The sequence below is a fragment of the Anolis carolinensis genome, chromosome 2, assembly GCF_035594765.1.
Source record: "Anolis carolinensis isolate JA03-04 chromosome 2, rAnoCar3.1.pri, whole genome shotgun sequence".
NCBI classification, from domain to species: domain Eukaryota; kingdom Metazoa; phylum Chordata; class Lepidosauria; order Squamata; family Dactyloidae; genus Anolis; species Anolis carolinensis.
This window is the reverse complement of record NC_085842.1, coordinates 86620219-86632091: the sequence shown is the minus strand read 5'-3', so window position 1 is coordinate 86632091 and position 11873 is coordinate 86620219. Positions and strand designations below refer to the sequence as shown.

At 44.4% G+C, this 11873-nt stretch overlaps 2 protein-coding genes across 2 annotated transcripts in view; one reads left to right on the top strand and one right to left on the bottom strand.

The window, feature by feature from the left end:
- Window positions 1-1784, top strand: part of tcta (T cell leukemia translocation altered) — a 9955-nt gene extending 8171 nt beyond the window's left edge. The window contains exons 2-3 of the mRNA XM_003217600.4: window positions 763-817; window positions 968-1784. Of these exons, the coding sequence (XP_003217648.2) occupies window positions 763-817; window positions 968-1010 (98 nt within the window). The 3' untranslated portion in view covers window positions 1011-1784. The remainder of the gene's footprint in view (window positions 1-762; window positions 818-967) is intronic.
- Window positions 1785-2601: 817 nt separating this feature from the next.
- Window positions 2602-11873, bottom strand: amt (aminomethyltransferase). The gene is made up of 9 exons (XM_003217601.3): window positions 11717-11873; window positions 9312-9479; window positions 8177-8257; window positions 7110-7241; window positions 6676-6754; window positions 5555-5700; window positions 5008-5188; window positions 4402-4557; window positions 2602-3252 (listed from the first exon to the last, which is right to left on the bottom strand). Exons 1-9 carry the CDS (start codon window positions 11816-11818, stop codon window positions 3074-3076), a joined length of 1224 nt encoding a protein of 407 aa, XP_003217649.1. The 5' UTR covers window positions 11819-11873; the 3' UTR covers window positions 2602-3073.

Below are 11873 nucleotides of genomic sequence, written 5' to 3'. Positions count from 1 at the left end.
AATTTCTGAATTATAAGTAGCAGCCTCTTAACAATGTTCTTCCCAGCAAGCTTACCCCATAAAATATTTCTATTAATTAGGTTCAGCAAATTCAACAAAAATCCATTTGGAAGGAGCACTGTATATTTATAAATTAAATGATGTAAACACAAATAAACACAAAATGGACTGCTAAAAAAAGAACAAATAAATGCAGTAGTAGTAATCACTAGCTTAAATCCCCTTTAAAGGAAAATTTAAGTACATGGAGGGTATATATCACTGTCCTTCAGACACGGTAGCTATGTATGCAGAGCCTCCATGTTCAAATGCAGCTTGCCACTGAATGCCAGGGAATCTGAAGGTGTCGGCAACAGGAGAGAGAATTTTCCTCTGTTGTGGAGGCATGTGATGGGTCACTGTCAATAGTACAATTCATCAGGATAGCTGTTGCAGGAACTAAAAATGGTACTATCAAATCCATATTCAGATCCAAAATGTCATACCTTAAAATGTGTGGGGACTTCTCTCTCAATCTTTATGCTCTGTTTAAGACTGGCATATTTGATACACAGGAATGTATCCACTTTAGTAAAGATTATGCAACTCAGAACTGGGTGGATGTATGGCCCTCAGATATTGTAAGATGCCAGTTCCCATCATTCCTAGCTAGCACATTGGCTGGGAGGGACAGTTGAACACACACTCTCCCCCTATTTCATAAGAGAAAGACTGATTCTTCCTAGAAATGCCAGCTCAACAGTTCTTTCTGTGTTTTTTCAGGTCCTGGAGGACAGAATGGAGGCACACCAGATGGGTCCTCTCACTTTTCTATGTGGTGAGTAGTTTTATTGCTTCCAGAAAACACTATCAGTTCTTTTGGTGATGTGTGAATTCAATGACAGAGAAATGCAAGGATCTCTATCTTTGATTTACTAATGTTTTGGGTCTATTTGATTTTTCTTTCTTTTTTTATCCATGCACCCAGCGGGGGCACAACCAATGAAACGATGAAAACTCACCGGGAGTGATGATGAAGGTGACAAAAACAGGCTCCTGCTGTTCCAGGAGCGTAGAGGATGCTGGTGCCTGCCTGCTCGCCCGCTCACCTGCCCAGATGCCTTGCTCTTTTCAGTGCTGAGGAAGTTGCAGCTGTGGTTGCCCTTTCTCCCATCCTGTGGCCTGGTTGCTGGCCAACATTGGTGCTGTGAGGACTGCTTCTACCTATCCGTCCAGTTACCAAGCACTGACTCTCAGGATTGCTCTCTCTCAGGTTGGAGAAGATGCAGTTTCTCCTCTTCATTTAAGAAATCTGCATTTTTTTTTCTTTTTGCAAATCATGGACTGGTCTCAAGCCTGCCTCTCTTTAAGTCTACAACTCCGTGTTATATGGAGCTCATTTCCTTCTGCAGCAGTGCTTGAATTCCCTTTACCCTGAACCAGCACCAGTGTGGGTAGGAAATTGTTTCTACAATTTAGCTAAAAATGTCCATTGCTGACATTTGCTAAGCACTGCACCTTGCTGCTGGAAAGGTGCAGAGGATTAGCCTAAATAATTTTTACTGTTGCTGGTTTTCCACCCAGGTAAGAGTCTGTGTTCTGTGCCAATGACTATTTTTGAGCTTACTTGTTTTCTAAAACAAACCATTGTCCATGGTGCTCATGCTTTGGAGGGGCAAGGTGAAGAAGCTCTGCGCACCTATGTAGTGCCACAGGTGCCAACTTGATATTGAGCCATCCCTTTGTTTCTGCCCCCTGTGTCATTGTGTGCAAGGAATGGACTATAAAGAAGTAATGGGAAACAAGTGAAGTCTTGAGTCTCATTGCACTGACTCTTGTGTGCTTTCTTGATTAGCTGAGGGCCAAACTACATATGACGCAGAAGGTAAGGGTAGGCAGCTGTAGGGCTCTGTACTTTATTGAGCTAAAACTCCCATGATTTTTCACCTTTCACCTATGCTGCCAGGACTTCTGAAAACTGCAGTCCAGTAACTCTAAGGCAACAGAGGTGCAGCAAGTAGGAGGCATTGGATTTTTTTTTTAAAAAAAACAGTCCTCTTGGAGAGTACATGTCCCACTTTCCCCTCCTATTATTTTCCCAGCCTGAATTGACCCACCTAAACCACTTGTCAATGTCTGAGGGTATTGGTAAAGGCAAAGTAGTAAAGCTTCCATAACTTAGACATTTTTGTTCTATGTGTGTGTATCGATGCAGTTGACATAAGATCTCAAATAATAGGTACCTTCATGGCAGAAGCAGAAAATGGTTCCTCTAAATCTTGTGGCTTGGCTGGAGATGAGGAAAAAGAAGGGATTTGGCTAAGCTAAAGAACTGTTCAAGTTCCTATTCATCCAAATTCTAGAACCATCGCCAAAAAATGATTAATGAATAGGATTTTTGGCCAGGTAATCACTTTGACCTAGTAAGATTAGCAAGAAGCCAGCATAAAATGGATTAGAAACTATCCAGCAGAGGAATGGATGAAATTAAATGAAGATACTCTTGAGTCTAGCAGTACCTGATAGTCTGTAAAGAAGATGTTTTCCCTGTGAATTAGTTTATGTACTAGACTATGGGTTTTATGCAGATATTTCCTTGAGAAAGTAGAATGGAAACCTGGGCTCTGCTCACATTTTAATAAGCAAGTCTACTGTTTTCAAAAGGTTATTGAGGTCTTTCACCTTGTACCACAAGGAAAACATTTATCCCTATTATCTAAGAAGGTAAAAGGGCAGTAAAAATGTCAATAAGGCTTAACTCTACATACATGAGTTAGAGGAAACGTTTTGTTTTCTAAAAGGAATAATAAACTGGCAGGAGTTTACAACCCACAGGACTATTTATCCATAGTAGCCCAAAGAGAACGCAATAGTGCATCATTCCTTGGGTGTGCTTTTGGGACCAGGTATCTTCACAGTTATTAAGGTCTTGGGAGGCCTCTCTCTTCATCAGTAGTCTGAGGTGGTTTTCTGCTTTTCTCTCAGTAGGCACTGAGCTGTCTTCGGAAGCAAAGATTTTTGTCCCAGCAGAAACTCATGATTCTTTCATTGTAATACAAATCATATAAAAAACAAAGCCTGTCCTAACAGCAGGTCATTTTCCTGAGTAGTAATGGGTAGGAACAAAGGGCATTTTGGTGACTAGAGATGGGCAGCTCTTCTTCCTCACTTCTACTGTGAGGCTTGTACCCACTTTGCTGTATTCACTCTCCACATAGCCCATGGCAACATTCTTCTGCAGGCAAGGAGAGGGGCAGCCGCTAGTAATCTCACCTAGGACAGGGAGGAACAGGCAAGAGAATTGGTCAATAAGGAACATACACATTCTCCCCATTTGTTGTAAACAAAAGGACACAGTGCTGGAGATAGGCACCTTACCACCACCTGTGGCCCTAACATGTCCTAAGACCAATGGGCAAGGATGTTCCTTTACTGACTAAAGAAAAGAGAATCTGAATGAACTATGAAATGCAGTATGCCAAACATAAATACTCCTTTCTGCAGGGTTCTTCAACTTGGTTCCACTAGTGGAATATACTACTTTGGCAGTCTTCATAGTATAGGGCAGTGGTGGCAAACCTAGGGCTCACATGCCAGAAGGGACACACAGTTCCCTCTTTCCACCTCCACCACTTGCCTGCCCGCTCACTCGTTTGCCCCCTCAGCTTCTCCCTGTGTCCTGTGTGTTGTCTCCCCTGTGATTTGGGCACTTGGTCTCTAAAAGGTTCGCCATCAATGGTATAGGGAATCATGTGGCTTGCTAGGCTGCAAAACCCAGGCAGCATAGCTTAGCCAGTCCAGCAACATCTGGAGGATCATACAGTTTCAACAACTGTTGTGAACATTGGCCTAAATCTCCAGCTTAACTCAGTGAACCAAAGAAATTTACTTAAGTAATGGTTTACCTTTCAGCAATTGGTTAAGTAGGCTAAACTCTATTCTGAATTTATTTTGTGTTTCAGGCCACTGATTTAGTGGAGTTTCCCTCAATCTGAGCAGCACCAAATTGAGAAAGGGTGGCCTAAATGTATGTTTGTGGGTACTATAGGCACAGGTCTTGTTATGGAGCCGTCCTATTCATTCATGGACTGTAATGTCAGGGCGGGGAGGAGTCTTCCTGATGTCAAATGCTTCTCTGGTGGCCAGGAGATTAAGGAAGTTGTAATCTAAAGGATCCAAGGTTCAGGAAGACTGTCTCTGTAAGAAATGTTAATCTGAACAGGCACATTAGATGACAAACCAAAGATGACAGATGCCGTGCCTACAGAATTATAGAACACCATCCTTTTTCTATGAAGCCAGGAATAGCATTAGGATTGGGACTGGGAGTACTAAGATGTCACCTTCCTACACTTTCAGTCCCACAGCCAGATTCCTACAGACAGTGATGGGAAGGGGTTGTAGACCCACAGGAACGCTTACCAATAGCCTTGTCCTTTGGGCCAAGAATGGGCACATGCTGTCGGATGGGAGGCCCTATAGAAGTCAGCCCCACTCTTTTCCTCTTTGGCTTCTCTTTGATTTGGGCCAAAATGATTGAGGCACCAGGGAAATCCATGGCAACACGACGACGTTTCCCTGGGAAGCAGTAAAAAATAAAGTGTGTTTGTATGAAGACAACAGGAACCTGCTTCCTACAGTGCTCGATGGGACTGCACATCATGCAATCTCTAGTCCCCAGGCATAATACTACTATAGCCTCCATAATATTGTAGATAGCTTGAGGATGGCACACAGAGAACAAAGAATGGGACTCTGTGTAGGAGTAGGTTTTTGCTCCCTGCCCCCAACCCAAACCTAATGGTGATGGTCAAATTGTGTGGAATGGAGCACAGGAGGCAAAATAGGAAAAGGGGCCTTGTGTAAGTGCCCTCCCCCTCAGGATTTGAGCCACACACTTTGTGATACATGTCCAAGGTGCAGAAAAAGGTTTGGTTGGCCCTGGAACATGCTGGTCCAGTTCAGTGCAGTATTGTCTGCCAATTGCTAGGAAGGGTGTGGGCTTTGAGACACAGAACCAGTACCTACCAAGGGTCCAGACCAGGCTGGCCTCCACAGGAGTTGTGCTCTCGTCAATGTCATTCCCATAAAGACACAATCCTGCCTCCAAACGCAAACTATCCCGGGCAGCAAGTCCAGCCAACCACACTGTAGGGTTTTTTAGGAGCAGCTCAGCCAGCTCCACCACTCTGCTCGCAGGGACAGAGATCTGGGCATGAGAAAGCATTGGAATTTCATCAGTCAGATTGTTATCCTCTTTTTTGTCAGCATTAAAAGTTTTGCTCGCCTTGCCCAATCCTACCTTTGAAGTCAATTCAATACTTTCTCTGGGCTTCTCACTCAAACCATCCTAATTCAATGAGCCCTTCTCCATCAACACACTATCCTCCCAACATGAAATAATGTATTTGCCCTTCTCCGGGAGCCCATCGTGTTAAGTAAGTAACTCTTCCACAACCTCAGCAATGGTCAGCAACTATCCCACCACTTAGTGCTGCTACATGCCCACCAGTGCTTCCCATAACCTCCTTTTTACCCTTCTGGCAAGCTGAATTAAGAGCTGCCTGCATGGTACCTCTACGCCATCCTCTCCTGTGTAGCCACAACGTGTCACCCGGCAGCCCTGCACACCAAATACAGCCATCGCTGCACTGCTCATGAAGGGCATCTTCGCCAGACTGTCATTCACCCCAGACTGGAGCACTTGGGACATGGCAGGACCTAGTGGAAGAGAAAAAAGAAAGGGGATAAACAGAATCAGCTGAAAGACTAGTGAGCACTTTGAATTGATCTTAATCCTCCAGCCTCTCTAAAGGCATTTCAGAAATGTCTTGTTAAATAGGAAAGAATCAGGCACTTCAGATGAAGGATGTAGTTGGGTCAGAGTTACTTTTTAGCAGTAATTTTTCCCATTCTTAGCTGCAGTCTTTGAGAAATAACCTGTTGCCATTACTTTCTGTAACAATGAAATAACAGTTCATTGCATTACTTGCTGCAGTGCTTGATACCATCATCCATTACTTGGATTTTTTTAAAGAGGGCAACCCCTTAGAACTGATAGAAATAACATAAAATTTGGAGGGAAAATTTCCCATCTACTATGGCCCCATGTCCTTGCTACCAGGGAAGCCATTCATTACCACATAAGGTGGCAAGCACTATTAGCTGAAATATTTCAATATATATTAACCACACTAGCTAAATGCCTCTTCTGAATATTAATGCAAAGAGAAACAAGAAGGAAAAGCAGCTGCCATTATGCCCTGCTTTCCATAACTGTAACATGTGGGTTGTCTGTGAATCAAAACAGAGTATTGGATTATACTGATGCTGTGATCCAAGGGGGCACTTATATGTGGGGACAGCACAATGTAAAGTGAACATAGCCGTTCTAAAGACTGCAACTAGTTGGTGTTATATCAGTCAATGGTTTGACCTTACTGACCAAAATGAACACAACAATTCAATTTGTTGGCTATGGTAAACAAAACAGGGTGATGGAAAACAATGCTAACCTATCCCCAAAAGATGAACAAATAAGCTGTGACTTATACTGAGAGACGCAATTCCATCAGAGGCATTGATACATCAGTGCATCTTTTCACAAGCCAAATGCCTGATCTTGGTATCAGCACATTATGCTCCTCATGGTGCCTGCAATGGTGGTGGGGCAACCACTGTAGAGATTATATTTACCTTGGAGAGCAAGCAAAGCATTCTCTGAAACCTCCAAGTGAACATCACTGCCAGATGCTTTCATTTCCTTTGCTTTGTTCTGCGAGAGGAAACAGATGTTACGATAATAGCTAGGTCTTGATACACTAGAGGGGCAACTCGTGCCACCTGACCATTTCCCTCAATAGCAAGGATGGGTGTTGTGTGTTTCTACAGATGCCCCTCGACCACAGTTCCTTCTCTTGTCAGTGGGAATGCTGCTTAGGGATGATAAGAGTTGCAATCCAGTAACACTGGGTGTCTACCATTTGCCCACCACTGGTGTAAGGGGGCCCAACAATGAAGAAGAGGGATCAACTCAACTCCTTCCTGGAATGGCATACCTCTCACCTGTTCTTGCTATTATTTCCTCTTTGAAATTAGCCCTTTTGGGATGCGGTAGTTGGAACATGTACCTGCATGAGAGCGAAATCCTTCTCCATGCAACCTGCATTAGAGACCACATAGAGGTGATCCTCTGATGTACTGGTCACAATCAAGTCATCTATGATGCCTCCATTTTCATTGGTGAACAGAGAGAGAGTGCCCTGAAATAAAGGTTAAGTTCAGTCTGACTCTGTTACAAACAACAGAAGTTAGGCTGTTTTAACAGGTATTCTTTCCAAACCCTTGCGTATCCTCTCACTCTCTTGTAGTCATGTTCTGGTAGTACCCAGAAACATGCAGTACTCCAGATCTGACCTGACCAGGGCAGAACAGTGAGACTTTTACTTCCTGTAACCTGGACACAATGTTTCTATTAGTATAGCCTAAGATTGCATTAAGTCCCTTAACAATTGTATCACACTTTTGGTGCATACTCTTCTGGCTTGTAATCAAACAAGACATCAAGATCTTGGCCATAACGACTATGGTGTTACTCAGCCAAGTTTTTCCTGTTTCATGTCTGTGACTTTCATTTTTAATAATCTATCACAGTGGTTCCCAAACTTATTTGGCCTTCTGCCCCCTTTCCAGAAAAAATATTCCTCAGTGCCCTGGAAATTATTTAAAAAAAAAAATTAATAGCAATTAAACAGAAAGATATATGTACCTGTAGCCATCACCGCTCCCCTGGATTGCTGCAGCGCCCACCAGGGGGCGGTAGCGCCCACTTTGGGAATCACTGATCTATCACCTGAAAATAAAGCTCTCCTCTCCCTCTCACCCATGATTGAGGAATGTTATATTACTAGTGCTGGGCTAGATATTACATGGACACGTGTAAATAAATATGTTTAAGGAACACTTCAACAGCATTTTCCCCCAAAATCTTAACAAACTTTCTCCTTTAATTAGTTGTTATCCTGTCTCTGAGGTATTTTACTATATATGTTTAGCGAATTTGTTTCCCAAAACTATTCTGTGGGTAACAGTGGATAAGTTATTATGATTTGTCAAAGATTATTCAACTGAGCACCCCAGTCTCTGCATGCCTTCCAGTGGACTGCCTCTTCACACTACCCATTCGGCTATAACATACCTGGTTAGGCTTCAGTTCTGCAATGTCTCCCACCACTAGGCTTTCTAGGAACTTGACCCGGTCTTTGCCAAAAACCTTTGTCTGTAAAAGAGAGAATTGTTGCATCTCAACTGTTTGACATGTAAAAAACAAAGAGAACTATCTACACTTGGACTGCCAAACAAATGAATAGTATATTGTAATTAGATTATATGTGACCAATTATCAGCTGAAGAGCTCGTAATAGAATCATAGAATAGTAGAGTTGGAAGAGACCTCATGGGCCATCTAGTCCAACCCCCCGCTAAGTCGCAGGAAATCGTATTCAAAGCACCTCCGACATATGGCCATCCAGCCTCTGCTTAAAAGCCTCCAAAGAAGGAGCCTCCACCACAGTCTGGGGGAGAGAGTTCCACTGCCGAACAGCTCTCACAGTGAGGAAGTTCTTCCTGATGTTCAGGTGGAATCTCCTTTCCTGTAGTTTGAAGCCATTGTTCCGTGTCCTAGTCTGCAGGGCAGCAGAAAACAAGCTTGCTCCCTCCTCCCTATGACTTCCCCTCACATATTTATACATGGCTATCATGTCTCCTCTCAACCTTCTCTTCTGCAGGCTAAACACGCCCAGCTCTTTAAGCCACTCCTCATAGGGCTTGTTCTCCAGACCCTTAATCATTTTAGTCGCCCTCCTCTGGACGCTTTCCAGCTTGTCAACATCTCCCTTCAACTGCGGTGCCCAAAATTGGACACAGTATTCCAGGTGCGGTCTGACCAAGGCAGAATAGAGGGGGAGCATGACAATAAGACAAAATGTGAAAAGACTCAGCTCAGTCTTTTCACACCCAGATATAGGAGCCCCCTGAAAAATACTGAGAACAAATTTATTTTGCGGAATCAGTAGGAAGAGGAATGCTGAACCTTCTTAGAAAGCAGATGTCAAGCAAAGAATGTTACAAATGCCCGATACTAGTGCAACCGTTCTACACTTTTTGTTGCTTCTGCATGTGAGAGCAACATTCAGCTGCTTATGAGAATGCAAGAGCAGCCATGTTGGATCAGACCAAAGAGTTACACAGAATATGTGATTTATGGAAAGAATGGGTCAAGAATAGTGAGGTTTGGTCACATCTGAAATCCAGCTTCCACTCTTCAATGTTACCTGCAGCATGTGAGACACATCAAAGAGTGAGCACTGCTTTCGTGTGTGAAGATGGGACTCCAGGTGGCTGTGAGTGTACTGGACAGGGAGGCTCCAGCCTGCAAAGCCCACCATCTTCCCACCATGGTGCCGGTGGAAGTCATAGAGAGGTGTCCGCTTCAGGTTGTCCTGCAGAGGAAAGCAAGGGGTGCTCTGAATGATCATTAACAGCAACCCACATCAGGAAATCCTCCAACACCTGGCAGTCTTAAGAAGAAAAAACACTCAAGATAGCAACAATGGCTTTGCTCCACCTTCATTCATTCAAAAGGGAGAAGTCTTTCCCAACACATCTATTCTATGAGGTTGATTAATTCCTCAAGAAACTCTTAGTTTCCACTCATAGAGTAGACAAAGGGTGGACAACTTGTGGCCATCTAGATGTTGTTTGTTTAGACTTACCATCAATCCTAGCCAGTGACGCTAGTATTGAAGGATGGGGGAGGTCAACATAACAAACATCAGAAGGAACATAAGTTGCTCATGGTTGACCAGTTCCATCAGCAGTCTCCTCCAGAGTCACACAGAGAGTACATACATCCCTGGGTTCAGCCTACTCTGTGACCAAGGGATGATGGCTGTCTCTAAGAAGCCTATAACCTTTGTCATTAGTCGTGTTTACTCAGTGCTTTTATCACAGGTCCAATGTCAAGGGGAAAGTAAATGTGCTTGCTCTTTGTACCCCCGCAGGTTAGCAAACCTTCAATGTTCCTTTCCCACCCACTTGTGCTCTTTTCTATCCGCTCAGAGTTCAAAGAAAGCCTGAACTATGAGGAATCCCACATTGGTTTTTTTAATTTACAGCTTGCATTTGTAGTATAAAGATTAGCAGGGAGAAAGAACTATGATTGGAAGAACAGGTTGCTGTGAGATTTCCAGGCTGTATGGCCATGTTCTAGAAGCATTTTTTCCTGATGCTTTGCCTGCATCTATGGCAGGCATCCTCAGAGGTTGCGAGGTTTGTTGGAAACTAGGCAAGTGGGGTTTCTGTATCTGTGGAAGGTCCAGGGTGGGAGAAAGAACTCTTGTCTGTTGGAGGCGGGTGCGAATGTTGCAAATGGCCACCTTAACTAGCACTGAATAGCACTGCAGCTTCAAGGCCTATCTGCTTCCTGCCTGGGGGATCTTTTGTTGGGAGATGTTAGCTGGCCCCGATTGTTTCATGTGTGAATTCCCTTGTTTTCAGAGTATTGTTCTTTATTTACTGTCCCGATTTTAGAGGGTATTTTTTAATACTGGGAGCCAGATTTTGTTCATGTTCATGTTTTTCTCCTTTCTGTTGAAATTGTCCACATGCTTGTGGATTTCAATGGCTTCTCTGTGTAGTCTGACATGGTAGTTGTTAGAGTGGTCCAGCATTTCTGTGTTCTCAAATACAGTAGAGTCTCGCTTATCCAACATAAACGGGCCGGCAGAATGTTGGATAAGCAAATATGTTGGATAATAAGGAGGCATTAAGGAAAAGCCTATCAACATCAAATTAGGTTATGATTTTACAAACTAAGCACGAAAACATGTTACATAACAAATTTGACAGAAAAAGTAGTTCAATATGCAGTAATATTATGTAGTAATTACTGTATTTATGAATTTAGCACCAAAATATCATGATGTATTGAAAACATTGACTACAAAAATGCATTGGATAATCCAGAACGTTGGATAAGCGAGTGTTGGATAAGTGAGACTCTACTGTAATGTGTTCAGGAAAGAATGCTTCTGGAATATGGCCCGAAAAACCCACAGCAACCCAGTGATTCTGGCCATGAAAGCCTTTGACAACAGATTGTAAGAACAGAAAATGCTGATTTCCAGGACTACAGAATATTTAATGTATCTACTCAAGGCCAGAACCAGGGTGAGGGGGTCCCCCACTCACTTGCTTTCTGTGCCCCTCCCCACCCGCTGACCCCCCTCCAAATCCAGCACCAGAGGGAGAGGAAGAAGCAGGAGCAGAAAGAAGAGGAAAGGCTTCAAACTCCCAGTTTTCACAAGCAGAAGGTTTGCCATAAGCTGGAAATTACTTGGAGGCAACAAGTTGCGGCTTCTCCCTCTAACAAGCTGTTTGTCAGGGACCAGGGCTGGTTGGCTCTCCCTATAGTCCAGGCATGGGCAAACTTGGGCCCTCCGGGTGTTTTGGACTTCAACTCCCCCAATTCCTAAGAGGGCCCAAGTTTGCCCATGCCTGCTGCAGAGGCAGACAGAGGCCAGGGATTCTGCTGGGAAGACGAGCAGGGCCCTGGCGCCGGAGGGAAGGAGCGCTTCGCTCACTGGGAAAGAAAGTGCGCCTCTTCGGGGGCTCCTTTACCGACGAAAGGGGACCTTTCCCAACCCTCCCGGAGGGGAAGACCGAGGGGCCCGCTCACCTGTCCCGAAGCATAGCCCCTCTTCGCCGCCGCCGCCGCCCCGGAGGAGCCCCACCGGGAGCTGCCCACCCGCGCCGCCCCTCCGCCTCCGGCGCGCAACATTTTCCCAGCCGCCGGGCGCCGAGGGAGGCGGAGAGCCAAGCCTCCTCGGCCCCTC